The sequence below is a fragment of the Photinus pyralis genome, unplaced genomic scaffold, assembly GCF_008802855.1.
Source record: "Photinus pyralis isolate 1611_PpyrPB1 unplaced genomic scaffold, Ppyr1.3 Ppyr1.4_LG2, whole genome shotgun sequence".
Classification (NCBI taxonomy): Eukaryota; Metazoa; Arthropoda; class Insecta; order Coleoptera; family Lampyridae; genus Photinus; species Photinus pyralis.
Window position 1 is genome coordinate 25,354,659 of NW_022170403.1, and position 12,664 is coordinate 25,367,322.

General features: G+C 35.6%; 6 protein-coding genes across 6 annotated transcripts; 4 read left to right on the top strand and 2 right to left on the bottom strand.

Annotated features, from left to right (window-relative positions):
- Window positions 1–72: 72 nt before the first annotated feature.
- On the bottom strand, window positions 73–905 carry LOC116162938 (diamine acetyltransferase 2-like). The gene is made up of 2 exons (XM_031476715.1): window positions 624–905; window positions 73–570 (listed from the first exon to the last, which is right to left on the bottom strand). Exons 1-2 carry the CDS (start codon window positions 696–698, stop codon window positions 151–153), a joined length of 495 nt encoding a protein of 164 aa, XP_031332575.1. The 5' UTR covers window positions 699–905; the 3' UTR covers window positions 73–150.
- A 240-nt stretch (window positions 906–1,145) lies between these two features.
- Window positions 1,146–3,377, top strand: LOC116162933. The gene is made up of 4 exons (XM_031476709.1): window positions 1,146–1,390; window positions 1,438–1,803; window positions 1,853–2,011; window positions 2,061–3,377. Exons 1-4 carry the CDS (start codon window positions 1,241–1,243, stop codon window positions 3,141–3,143), a joined length of 1,758 nt encoding a protein of 585 aa, XP_031332569.1. The 5' UTR covers window positions 1,146–1,240; the 3' UTR covers window positions 3,144–3,377.
- Window positions 3,378–3,704: 327 nt separating this feature from the next.
- Window positions 3,705–4,658, top strand: LOC116162940 (diamine acetyltransferase 2-like). Its single transcript, XM_031476717.1, has 3 exons — window positions 3,705–3,992; window positions 4,054–4,125; window positions 4,180–4,658. The coding sequence occupies exons 2-3, from the start codon at window positions 4,057–4,059 to the stop codon at window positions 4,597–4,599; spliced, it is 489 nt and encodes a 162-aa protein (XP_031332577.1). The 5' UTR covers window positions 3,705–3,992; window positions 4,054–4,056; the 3' UTR covers window positions 4,600–4,658.
- Window positions 4,659–5,335: 677 nt separating this feature from the next.
- LOC116162937 (diamine acetyltransferase 2-like) lies at window positions 5,336–6,070 on the top strand. Its single transcript, XM_031476714.1, has 2 exons — window positions 5,336–5,555; window positions 5,601–6,070. Exons 1-2 carry the CDS (start codon window positions 5,487–5,489, stop codon window positions 6,024–6,026), a joined length of 495 nt encoding a protein of 164 aa, XP_031332574.1. The 5' UTR covers window positions 5,336–5,486; the 3' UTR covers window positions 6,027–6,070.
- A 632-nt stretch (window positions 6,071–6,702) lies between these two features.
- LOC116162936 (zinc finger protein 239-like) lies at window positions 6,703–7,992 on the bottom strand. Its single transcript, XM_031476713.1, has 2 exons — window positions 6,880–7,992; window positions 6,703–6,834 (listed from the first exon to the last, which is right to left on the bottom strand). The coding sequence occupies exons 1-2, from the start codon at window positions 7,923–7,925 to the stop codon at window positions 6,750–6,752; spliced, it is 1,131 nt and encodes a 376-aa protein (XP_031332573.1). The 5' UTR covers window positions 7,926–7,992; the 3' UTR covers window positions 6,703–6,749.
- Window positions 7,993–8,839: 847 nt separating this feature from the next.
- Window positions 8,840–12,286, top strand: LOC116162935 (succinate--CoA ligase [ADP-forming] subunit beta, mitochondrial). Its single transcript, XM_031476712.1, has 6 exons — window positions 8,840–8,976; window positions 9,131–9,274; window positions 9,404–9,663; window positions 9,707–9,869; window positions 10,441–10,705; window positions 10,752–12,286. Exons 2-6 carry the CDS (start codon window positions 9,212–9,214, stop codon window positions 11,339–11,341), a joined length of 1,341 nt encoding a protein of 446 aa, XP_031332572.1. The 5' UTR covers window positions 8,840–8,976; window positions 9,131–9,211; the 3' UTR covers window positions 11,342–12,286.
- Window positions 12,287–12,664: the final 378 nt, after the last annotated feature.

Sequence of the window (12,664 nt, forward strand, 5' to 3'; positions counted from 1 at the left end):
CTAGACAAAATTCAGAAAACATTTATAGTTACAAAAAATACTGTATAAATGAAAGAAAAATAATAGACAGACTTTTGCAACATATGTTTATTATTATTAGGTATTATAATTACCAAACACTGCACGATACCATACAAGCACAAAACAAAATTACTCTACATGTTTACTTAAATTATCCCCATCAATAATTAGATAGTTCCACCCATTAATCTCCGTTGTGTTCCTAAATCCCATTTTTAAATAAAATTCTAACGAAGGATTCCACGACAAGCAGTGTAACTCTAACCTTTTGCTGGCTGTTTTGCTTGCAACTTTTGCCACGGACTGAAACAATTTCTTTCCTATTCCTTCGTTACGGTATTGTAGGGAGACAAACAGATCTTGTAAAAATATAAAATTGCCCGTATTAGTTCGATATCCATTAAAATAAGCAGAATATCCCACTATCTGACCATTTACATCCGCAACAAACATCTTAAAAGGAGGATCGGGCGAGGCAAATCCGTCCGCTATTAAAATTTCCGGCGTCATTACGCATTCCTGCTCGCATTTTTCGTGGATAGCTAATTCCTGTAAAGTTACGTTTTTATTTGTATGCATTTAAATACTATTGAGTCACTTACCTTAATTAACTGGCATACTTGGTACATATCATCTTTTTTTGCTTTGCGTATTATGACATTGTTCCGATGTTCCATTTTTATATTATCTTACTGCACTTAATTAAGTCATTCCATTACTACTTATTCACTTAATTAACTTAACCTTTAGACGTAGGCCCTCCTACACATAAGTGGAAGGAGAGATCCTATGCGTAGGCGTACTTAAAATCTCACTCATTACACCTTTTTGGTATTAGGATTAAAATTCATCAGTAATCCGTATCATACTGTATAGATTATAATTTATTGATAATTGCTTTTGTAAACAAAGCATAATGCAATACTTTTTGTCCCTAATTTATCGAATTCGGTTCGCATGGCTGATTATGACCATAAAATTTAAAAGTGTTCTAAAATATTCTAAATTTCATAAACACATTCTCCCTTTTTGTATTATGGAAATAAAAATTGAAACAACATAACAGTTTCTTTAAATAATATGACGCTCCATGTATGTATAATCGATAATATAGGGATTCTGCATGTTACATTTTTTTCGTACCAAATGTGTCTACATAACCTTACTTTATTGACATTATCATTGGTAAATTACTTGTTTAAATAAAAATCCAGCATAAATGGACGTCCAACCTTCCACAGGTTGTATTGTAAAATTGCTTGGAGACAATCAGACTATTAATATATCGGAAGTTGACAATGAAATGCCAAATGTTAAACATGTGAGTCGACAAGATTTCAACCTTGAGTATTTGCTGCACTCACAACAGGTAGTATACCTCAGTTAAATGTAATCGTTTTATCATTTTATTTGCAGCCGGAGGTTACATCGCAAGTCATACAATTAACCGAGCAACAAGCGATGTCGTTAGGAATAATTCCAAGTACTAACAAATTGGACAAATACATCAATGCAAGCGCAACTACATTACTTAAAACTGTAGAGAGTAAAAGAGATGAGATACTAGTCATTAATCCTTTGGGTTCGTGCGAAAATCCTATTGAAATTACAACGGATGGTCAATTGTTAAATTCTACGCAGAACTTGAGTCCAGAACACTTGCAACAGATAGCGCAAGCCCTACAATTTACTGTTAAGCGAGAAGAGCAGAAAGACATTTTGGAAAATGCCCCGCCAAATATTTTTTATAGAATTATGTATCCTGATGAATTAAATTTGAAGGTAGTTAATATCCATATGATAAACTCTTAACTGGATTGACCATTTTTAGCCTTTTCCCGTTAAACCCGTCAAAAGAGGGCGCAAAAAGAAACAACCAGTAACAGAAGAAAAAGTTGACCCAAAAGAAGTTGAAGAACCTCCAAAGGTCACCAAGGGCTTTAGAACAAGATCCGGACGTGTCACGCGACCCCCACAACACATAAAGAATGTATAGTCTCATCGTGTGAAAGATTATATAAATGAACTTTATTTTGTAGGATTTTAAAAAGATTGATACTACAGAAGGTGACAGTATGGACACTGACGAGTTAAAAACATTTGATTTTGAATCGCCTACAATAACTGAAACCCCAGTAAGTTTTCAAGAGGACCGTTTGGAAAGTCACAAACGTAAACGATCGATTTCATCTCAATTTCGTTGTCCTAAATGCAAAAAGGCCTATTTGGGAAACAATAAAATGCTACAACATTTTGAGAAGCATCCCGATCACAAACCAGCGTCCGACTATTACAAGGCAAGATACGATGACACTTGGAATTACCTTATTGACATTTCCAATAAAAATCCTGCGGGACAGAGAGGGTTAAAATTCTGCCAAGAATTAATTAGTTTATTGAAAAATATACGGTTAGTTGCCAAGTCCTTGTTTAAAAGTCCAACAGGTGTGGACAAGAATTTGTTTTTCGTTGACAGTATGTTAAGTACCGTGCTGGGAATTGATTCGGGTAATTATGCGCTAAACGAAAGTAAACTTCACAAAGAGGTACTTGTGCTCCATCCTTGCAGCAGTAATGCGGACAATATTACACAGCCTGACAACAATCTTGTAAAGCCACTTGATGATCCAAAGGAATCGACTTCCTTTAGTCCACCATGCACACAGTACGAATCTAACGGTGCTAATGTACAGCCTATTCATTACAACCCTGAAAACCACAACTTTAATTTGAACTGTGATACTGTTTCAAAACCATTCAACCCTGATCTGAACCTCTTTAATGAACCTTTGCAAGTTCTTAAAGAAAAGGCAAGTCCCAATGTTGTACCTCATCATAAAAAATCAATTCACACTGATATTTCTTTGCATGCAGAGTTACTATCAGATAATTTGTTAAATTCTTTGCCAAATTTACGCAGCTCCGTAGAGGAGTTAATTTTGAATAATGTTAATAATGGCCAAGATTCGGTGCTCTTAGACAACAGTACGAGCTCCGATGAAGTTATGAACGTTGATCAGTTTGTAAGCGAACGCCTGAAAAATTTAACCGAATCGGACTTGGAGTTGCCAAATACTTTAGACTTACCGGCCTTAGATTTATTCCAGTTTCATACTAGTTGACCAAAAGAGAATTTATAAATGCGCATTTTTAGGTTTATACAGGGTGGGCGACTTTAGTTTGTATGTTGGATAATTGTTGTCAGTAGATTAGGCATCTACACATTTCTCACTCTGTATAGTTAATTTAGTTGTAATTTTTTATTATTGTATATGTCAACTTATAAGAAAAGCGGTTGTTTTCTATTTTAATTTATAATGTATACAGTGTATGCAATAAATTTATTTTTTAATTGACTAGTCTTCTACACGTCAATCCACATTTTCTTAAATTGCTACTAGTCAGAATTTATGATTTGTTAGTTGAGGAGCCTGAGAAACCCTTACAGATCACAGAACAGGAAGAGCTTTGACCTGGCACCTTATTACCATTCGTGAATTTCAGGATATTTCGAGTTTATGTATTTATGCTTGATAAGTGGAAGCAATAGAATTAGTTTCACCACCCAAAAGCCACTGAAGACTGAAATGACCAAACTCAATGTTGTTGAGCATATTACTTGTATGTAAGTACAATGGCTTATGCTCAATTTGTTGAGCCATACCCAATAAAGTTTGTTTCAGATGTCTACAAAATTTGTGTAAATAATCCTTTTGGGATTTAAGATCACGACCATTTGCCTTAGAATTTGGAATTTGCAGTCGAGATTGAAATTTTTCATTGTGCCGGGATTCGGATGTGTCCTGGTAGAATTTTAATAAGAGAGCTATCGAGCCATTGCACACAGCTTATTTGCTCGCCCAACGTGGGGCATTACGAATGTTAGGGTCACAGCAACACTAAATTAACATTTTTGACAAGACACCCTGTATAGGGATAAGTATGGATACAAAGGTCACGTCCACTAATTAGTAAGTCATCGTGTAGACAACATATCTGTGATATATTTTAGGTGTTTATTTATTTTAACAGAAAATGAGCAATTCCGTGATAATTCGCGAAGCTAAAAAAGAAGACATGCACCAAGTGTGCCAGCTAATTAAGGTTTGGAAATTTTCAAAAATGCCTGTACAGAGTAAGTCAAAATTTCACTTGCAGGATTTAGCTGTGTTTGAAAACTGTGAAGACCAGTGCAAAATGACACCCGAGCTTCTGATGGAAGATGGATTCGACACAGAAAATCCTCTGTTCAAGAGCTTTGTTGCGGATCGAAATAATCAAGTTATAGGTTACGCAATTTACTTTAATAGTTACTCGACTTGGTTGGGCAAATCTACATTCTTGGAAGATTTATACGTTGATTCCAAGTATCGTGGGCAGGGAATAGGAAGAAAACTATTTTTGTCTGTAGCAAAAGTTGCGAAACAAAATAAAAGCAAAAGATTAGACTTGCATTGTCTAGCGTGGAATCCTGCTTTAGAGTTTTATAAAAAAATTGGTGCTACAAATATAACTGAAAGCGAGAGTTGGAATTATGTTAGAATAAATGGATGTGATTTAGATAAACTGTTTGATTAAAAGCAATGTAACTATATTTTAGATATTTATTATAAAATTTCAAGTTTTATACATTTAAATTTGTAGGTATCGAAAGTTTTATTCTTTAAGAACCTCAAATATCTCATCATTTTTATTAACTAGTTAGAGCAGTATACCTACCTACTTACTTTATGAGATCGCCTGTAGATCCTGCGTATGCATGGAGCCATACAAGGTCTTTGAAATGCCTGCACCTACTGTTCCCCTTTCCTCATCGCGTACGTATAGGTACCCATCTCCTACTGTTCACCCACGGACTTCATATATGAAGTATGTTCGCCAGTGTAGGACTCGAGCATCTACTGTTTATCATTGCGTATAGGTCCATCAGTTCTTCCTTTCCAGTGTACCTACTCATGCATATGCCAAATTTAGTTATTTAGCATTACATTATTGGCGATCACATGAGTATATGTTCAGAGACAAAATAAAAACCTGTAATCAATTCTAATTAAAAAAATACGCACGCCTAAAATACAATACGTCCTAAAGCATCTGAAGAAACTGTTAAACCAATAACACTGAAACCAACACTCAACATTTTTTGAATGAATAAAATGTTATGGGTGACCCTGTAGGTATAGGTATTACAACCTTGACAAAAATTGCGCCATCTGATGCACGAAATCCACCAATGAAAATTCTCATAGAAACAAATCACCCCAAAGTGGACCAATGAGGTTAAACCGATTGTGTTATCTGTTTATGTTAATTGTTATGTAGTAATGCAAAGAAGGGGGAAGCCCCACATAACACATATCACATGCTTAAGAAATAAAAGTAGTGTCACAATTCATCAACAAAGTGCCTGTTACAGACCTTCCAATCTGTGATATATTTGAGGTGTTAATTTACTTTAAAACAAAATGAGCAATTCTGTGATAATTCGTGACGGGAAAAAAGAAGACATGCACCAAATCTGCAAATTAATTAAGGTACAGCAATTTAAAAAACTCAGTCAGTCATAATTTTACTTGCAGGAGTTAGCGACATATGAGAACTGTGAAAGTATGGACGAATGCAAAATGACCCCCGAGCGTCTGATAAAAGACGGATTCGACACTGCAAATCCTATATTCAAGAGCTTTGTCGCTGATCGAAATAATCAAGTTATAGGTTATGCAATTTACTTTACTAGTTACTCGTCTTGGGTGGGGGAATCTATATTTTTAGAGGATCTGTATGTCGATCCTCAGTATCGTGGTGAGGGAATAGGAGAAAAACTATTTAAATGTGTCGCAAAAGTTGCACAACAAAATGATGGTAAAAGAATGGACTGGCACTGTCTAGCTTGGAATCCATCGTTAAAGTTTTATAAAAAAATGGGAGCTAGAAATATAACTGAGAGTGAGAGTTGGAATTATCTTAGGCTAGATGGAAGTGATCTAGATAAACTTTGCGAGTGACAGTCTAATGTAACTATTTCTCATTACATGCATATTTTGTCTGATCTATGTGATTTCTTATGTCAATTACCTTGCCCTATACTGTATACATTGCAATTTGTGAAGACATTTTTTGATAGTGGTGTTAAAAAATGAGACTATAACATACCAATACAAAAGTTACATACATACTCAATATTGAAACCATACTCGTACAATTTGTTATGATGATAGTGATCAATTTGATCAAGTGCTTTTTTAAAATGTTCTCATCAACTTGCTAAGGAGATGATAGGCTGCACATGTCATGTGTGACGTTGCTCCCTTAAAATATGATGTATCACATCCTCTGTAAGGGCATGAAATACTCACAGCACTTTGCATATTTCTGTCGTAATAAAGGCAGTTCATATCATGATCCACATGAGCCAGATCAGAAAAAGGTCAATTAGGGACGTTAAATCCCTGTCAAACATCTTCAATCGCTAATTTTAATTTGGTTTTAATAAGAATTACGCTCGGCTCCCCTCGCTTCAGCCCGATAAAATATTTGTTCATGGCTCTGCTTTTTAATCTAGTACTTTAAAATGATATCTTTAGGATCTGTTAGATGACTAGAAAAAGCTAATTTTAATACTATGATTCACCCATCCACACGCATGCAAATAAGGAAGTAAATATAATAAATCATGGACAATTCAATTCATCATTGTAATTAATTAATATTAATAAAAAAATAGATAATTAGTTTATAATCTTCTGATGATCTTGAACGAGATGCTCATCCAATTTTAATCGCCTATTAAACGTCTGTGCACAGAACGGGCATCTGCAAGAAGAACTTTTAGATACATAACAAACAAAATGTACCCACCTGTGATTTCGTTTGAGAGTGGAATCAGAAATGGTCTCCTGGTGTAGCTTCTGATGTGACACTAAATTGTAGCGCTCGGCAAACCGTTTGTCACACAACTTGCACACATACTTTTTCTCTCCTGTGTGTACCCGCATATGCCTTTTTAAGTGAGATGCCGAAAGTAAAGCTAAACTGCACTGAGAGCATTTGTAGTCCTTCTGGCCGGTATGCGACAGTTTGTGAATGTTAAACGAAGTGTGATGCACGAATCTTTTTCCACACACGTCACACTGATACGGCGTGTCGCCTGTATGAAGTGGGAGGTGTCTTTGCAGTGCGCCTTTTTGAGTGAATGTTTTTTCGCAGTATATACATGTGAATGGATAAATTCCGTTATGCATCCCCACGTGGACGTTTAAAGCACTTTTTTGTTTATAAGACTGTCCACAGATTTCACACACAAACGGACGTTCGTTACTATGAGATGACGTGTGGTTTCTCAATTCACCTAAAGTTTTCCACGTTTTCGGGCACACAGTGCACCGATACGGTTTTAACATACCCTTAATTTTCTCACACTCTTCACTCCCCACATTTTCTTTGGTTGTCTTTTCTGTATTTGTATTTTCAGTTTTCGTACCGTGAACTTTTATATAATGCATCTCTACCCTGTGACTAGAAGCAAAGCTTTTTGAGCAAATAGTACATTGAAAATCCTCTTCTAGCTTAACAAGAGGTTGTACCCCAGTGTTATCATCAAAACTGTCAGTCTGCGTGTAAGTGTTAAGTTTCAATGGCTCTGTATATTCTAAATAGTTCCACACAGTATCTCGTAATTTTTTAAAGCAAGCTTCGGCAACATCTAAGTCATCAAGAAGTCGTTTACAGTTTGTGCAGATAATACTGTTGCGGAAAACAATGTTGTGGTGAACGATATCCGATAAATAAGAACAGAGGAGCTTATTTGAACGTTTTGTAAAGTTTGAATTCAGGTCAAAACTTCCAGCAAAGAGAGCAGTTTTACACAAACAACAGGTTTCATTTTCTACTAAATTTCCATTCATTTTTAAAAATCTGCTGCACAAAGCCTTTAACACCTGCCAGATTGAGGTTATGTTTGTCTTATGTATGAAGTAGTTCTGCTTTTTGTATTATTTCTATAGTTCTATGGAGGATCGTATGTACAGTGTGACCAAAAATGTAGAACATATTCTATGGGATAGTTTTAAAAAACATCGAAATAATTTAGGACTTTTCGAAACAGCAATTTTAAGAGGAAGTGTTAAAGATATCAAAATCGTCTATGCCTTTTTACTAAGATAACGTTAAGGTTTTATAATTATACAAGTCTTTCAGTTTCACATTCATCTTTTACGCTTACTTTTAGACTAAATATTTTATTTTGATGCATAATTTCACGATAAATAATTCTATCACCGGATTTCAGAATGAGTGACTTGAACGACCTGTGAAATCTGCGAGCGAAACTTTTGATATGCTCAAGACGGCTTACGGTGATGTGGTGACGATGAGCGTCCTGGCGACGTACTTTCACGTCAACTGACGGTTCACACGTTGACAAGATCAACGCCCTGGTTCGGTCAAATCCACGTCTGACCAGCCGAGAGCTTGCTGAAGACTTTGGGATATTAGTTGGATCGTGTTACGTATTTCTAAATAAAGTAAATTTTGTGACATCAGTTTAGGTATTTTTTGAACAGGCCTCGTACATACACAATGAAAATAGCATACCTACCTATTTTTTTTATAGAGGCGTACTAGTTTTCATAGGATGATTGTTCTGATTTTGATAAGGCGGTATGAAATTTTGTCTAACCATTGCCCTTCAATCCAGGTAGGCAAGTACGTAGCATATCAAAATGTACTTTCGGATTGATTTTATTAGTAGGTACTAACTCGATAAAATAAGCAAGATAACACGAACTCAAAGTCTACAAAAAAGTAGCTGGATGTAACCCAGCCATATTGAATTAACACAAAGGACTCTGATGGTTAGTTATCTATTTGATTAGAGTTTAATCAAAGGGTTTCCTTTATTCCTATCTAAGCCATTCCAAGCCCTTCAGGAAGATATGGACTACTATGAAATTTGAAGTGAGTACCAAATGGGTATCAAAGGTACCTTTGTAATATGTAGAGAAATTTGACAGTTCTGTAACATCTAAATAATAATTCATTGGACACTTTTGAACCTTTTACTTTGTACTAAAATTTTGTAGTACAGCAGTCCTATTATTTTTTTTTGTAGACAGTGCGGGAAAATTTAACTTAAATTGCGCGCGCTCATTTGTAAAGCCCCACCTTTCGAACTTCACACTAACGACTGAAAATGGCGAAAATGCTAAGAACAGTAACTTTAGCTGAAAAAATTCTGTTTAAAAATGGATCTAAGGTAAATGGATAACTGTGTTTGACTTCAATTCCATTAAAACGTATCTATTTGGGGACAATTTCTAAAGAAGTTTGCCCCGAAAATCGGTAGGTCCTTGAGCTATCCTGTTACATAAAATTTCTATTATAGATCATTGCAAATAACTGGGCGTTGCAACTGCAGCAGTCCCGCAGTCTCAATGTACACGAACATATCAGTTACACGTTGCTTAGCAAGGCCGGAATACAGGTTCCAAATTTTGGTGTAGCGAAAAGCGGCAAGGAAGCCAAAGAAATCGCCACGAAACTCAACGTGAAAGACATGGCTGTAAAAGCGCAAGTTCTCACAGGAGGTCGCGGTAAGGGACACTTTAAGAACGGCCTGAAGAGTGGTGTCCGTATGATCTATTCGTAAGTCGTACATTGTTACAATGTGGGGTTAAAGTTATTGTAGACCGGAGGATGCGGAGAAAGATGTAAGTCAGATGATTGGGCAGCTGCTGGTTACCAAGCAGACAGGTGAAGCCGGAATGATATGTAATGCTGTTATGGTAACCGAACGCAAGTACCCAAGGAAGGAGTATTATTTTGCTGTGATGATGGAACGAGCTTTTAACGTAAGTTTAGCCAATAAAGATCTTTTGTAACAATTACTCATATTGGCGAAGCGAATTAGTACGGCATAATAAGCAAGTACAAAAATAATCCCAGATTTTCAAAGTGTTGGCCATCTCACTTAACATCTGTGATACTCTCTACTTTGTTTCTTTTTTTGAAATGGATTTTTGCCTTGACGAGTGGTCTATTGTTAGTAGCAACCCTCAATATAAATTCGTTCGCAGGCAAACTCGCTTTCATTTGCAGATTTTACGTATTTTTATTTATGTTTAGATACAGTATGTTCGCCAATGGAGGATATTCAAAAGGAGCCTGCAGAATTAAACGGTATAATTAATTTTATAGCAATTCGTCGATGGTTGCTGTAGTTTGGGGGTGTGATAATAAATTGTTTATTTATGATTGAGTTTCTTCCAGCATTTCATTTCTTTGGAGGTCCAAATATGTTTATTTACAGGGCATTGAGAATTAATTAATTTATACTAATATTTTGCCACGATATGTTCCTTTGCTTTGTTGTAATGTTAATTAATGCAATGGTCCTTGCATACATTTAATTTTTAATTGCAGGGTCCTGTCGTGATTGCTTCATCACAGGGTGGTGTGAATATTGAGGAGGTCGCAGAAGAAAATCCGGATGCAATTCTGTATCACCCCATTGATATTATGAAAGGTCTAAGTGAAAGCGAAGGAGAAGCGATTGCATCGAAAGTGGGACTCGCAGATAAGAAATGCGAAATAGCTAAAATGTTGTGCGACATGTATAACTTATTTATCGAGAAGGATGCTTTGCTAATTGAAATTAATCCTTATGCCGAAGATACATGTGGAAATTGTATGCGACTCGTACAATAACTTATTGCTTAATTTTTTCATTGTAGACTTTGCACTGGATGCGAAGTTCCGTTTTGACGATAACGCCTCATTTCGCCAGAAGGAGTTGTTTGCTCTACGAGATTTTACACAAGAAGATCCCAAAGAAGTTGCCGCGGCTAAATTTGATCTAAATTATATCGCTTTAGATGGAAATATTGGCTGTATGGTAAATGGCGCCGGTCTGGCTATGGCGACGTGCGATATAATTACACTGCACGGAGGGCAACCTGCCAACTTTTTGGATGTTGGTGGTGGTGCCACAGCTGATGCAGTTAAAGAAGCTTTCAAGATTATTACCTCTGATCCGAAAGTACAAGCTCTGCTCGTCAATATCTTCGGCGGCATTATGAGATGCGACATTATTGCTGAAGGTATCATAGCCGCCACGAAGGAATTAAAATTGAAAGTGCCAATCATTTGCCGTTTGCAAGGTACTAATGTCGATGAAGCCAAAGTTTTAATCGCAAACTCCGGAATGAGAATTTTACCTATCGACTGTTTGGACGAAGCTTCTCGTTTGGCTGTGAAATTATCGAACATCATTACCATGGCACGATCTGCCAAATTAGATGTTCAATTTGAAATGCCATTGTAACATCATACGTAGATTATGTAAATTATTTATTCCTATTACTTAATGATATACAAAATTGTTTATTATCCCATCACTAGGCGTTTATGTGGCATGATAAATGTAAATATATGTACATTACTTAGATAAATTGGTTGTTACCAAGTTCCTTTCAAATAGTTCAATCATGAATCAAATCTCTCTTTTAATCTAATAATAGCAAAATCTAAATGTTGTTTTAGTTGCAATGTTACACCTATACCATATTTTGTCATTGGTTAAAATTATTGTATACAATTGATAGTGAAGTTCTGAAGTTTTGCTAATAACTTGTTTTATATATTTTTTAAATTTATATAAAGCAGGTAGTAAGACTAGGCGCACGTGTCTTTTGATGGAGTTAATGCGCACATGCATGTTATAACAATGTACGCTATCATAGGATCATATCTCACGGCACACAACGTGAGACAGATATAAAAAGATAATAATATTTCCGTTTGGAATGTGCAGATGTAGATCAAAAGCAACATGTCACGTTCTACAAACATGTTTTTCTCCAATCGATATCCAAAGTAGGCATTTGTGGTTGTATTTGACAACGCAAATGTCATCTTTTAACAACCAGTAAATCAGATCTTTCATTTTAGTGAAAAATTTAAATGTTTGGAAATATGTGAACTCGATTGTAGAAAAAATCTTGTGTGTAATTCGAGCGCAAATTTATTGTCGATTTGAAGAGGCAACTGTCTCTTTCAATCGACAATATATCATTTTGCGCTCTTAATACACAAATAGCTATTACACGCGCTATTTCTGGGGCGTGCAATCTTATATTTTTTCCCGCGCATTTGTTGGTGGTGTGTTTTGTTTTTAATACATAGTTTTTTAAAGTGCACTGTTAGGTAGTTTGCGAGTACCTATTGGAGGTTGAAAATTATGCAATAAATTACGTATTCAATGGTTATACTTTATGGTTTTTTTGGGCACCAATGAGATGTTTTGCAGTGGGTAAGAATAGGACATGTCTGCTCACTGTTATCCGTGGTATGGGTATCAAAATAAAAAAGGAGTTGAAAGAATAAGATGCAAAAAAGACCAAAACCAAAAGAAAAATTTAAGAAAGTTATCATCAAAAAGGCATTCGGATACTTCTCATTGTTTTGCACCTGAATTGGATACCAAGGCATTTGAAGAGCTTTTAGATAACAAAACCAGAGATTGGATATATGTTTTGGTGGAATTTGCACCAAAAAACGTAAAGGAGAATAACATTTATTATTATATAGGAAAACTGTTGCCTATAATTAGAGAAACAAATAACTTCGAGGTAACAATTTTTAAGAA

Bases quoted from the DNA above. Each gene is read 5' to 3' on its own strand.
- LOC116162938 (XM_031476715.1), bottom strand. From the start codon at position 698: ATGGAACATCGGAACAATGTCATAATACGCAAAGCAAAAAAAGATGAT. The intron at 571-623 runs GTAAGTGACTCA...GTAACTTTACAG, and splicing joins AAGTATGCCAGTTAATTAAG to GAATTAGCTATCCACGAAAA.
- LOC116162933 (XM_031476709.1), top strand. From the start codon at position 1,241: ATGGACGTCCAACCTTCCACAGGTTGTATTGTAAAATTGCTTGGAGAC. The intron at 1,391-1,437 runs GTAGTATACCTC...TTTTATTTGCAG, and splicing joins ATTTGCTGCACTCACAACAG to CCGGAGGTTACATCGCAAGT. The intron at 2,012-2,060 runs GTATAGTCTCAT...TTTATTTTGTAG, and splicing joins CCCCACAACACATAAAGAAT to GATTTTAAAAAGATTGATAC.
- LOC116162940 (XM_031476717.1), top strand. From the start codon at position 4,057: ATGAGCAATTCCGTGATAATTCGCGAAGCTAAAAAAGAAGACATGCAC. The intron at 4,126-4,179 runs GTTTGGAAATTT...TTTCACTTGCAG, and splicing joins AAGTGTGCCAGCTAATTAAG to GATTTAGCTGTGTTTGAAAA.
- LOC116162937 (XM_031476714.1), top strand. From the start codon at position 5,487: ATGAGCAATTCTGTGATAATTCGTGACGGGAAAAAAGAAGACATGCAC. The intron at 5,556-5,600 runs GTACAGCAATTT...TTTTACTTGCAG, and splicing joins AAATCTGCAAATTAATTAAG to GAGTTAGCGACATATGAGAA.
- LOC116162936 (XM_031476713.1), bottom strand. From the start codon at position 7,925: ATGAATGGAAATTTAGTAGAAAATGAAACCTGTTGTTTGTGTAAAACT. The intron at 6,835-6,879 runs GTGGGTACATTT...TTCTTCTTGCAG, and splicing joins ACTCTCAAACGAAATCACAG to ATGCCCGTTCTGTGCACAGA.
- LOC116162935 (XM_031476712.1), top strand. From the start codon at position 9,212: ATGGCGAAAATGCTAAGAACAGTAACTTTAGCTGAAAAAATTCTGTTT. The intron at 9,275-9,403 runs GTAAATGGATAA...TTTCTATTATAG, and splicing joins TGTTTAAAAATGGATCTAAG to ATCATTGCAAATAACTGGGC. The intron at 10,706-10,751 runs GTATGCGACTCG...TTTTCATTGTAG, and splicing joins CGAAGATACATGTGGAAATT to ACTTTGCACTGGATGCGAAG.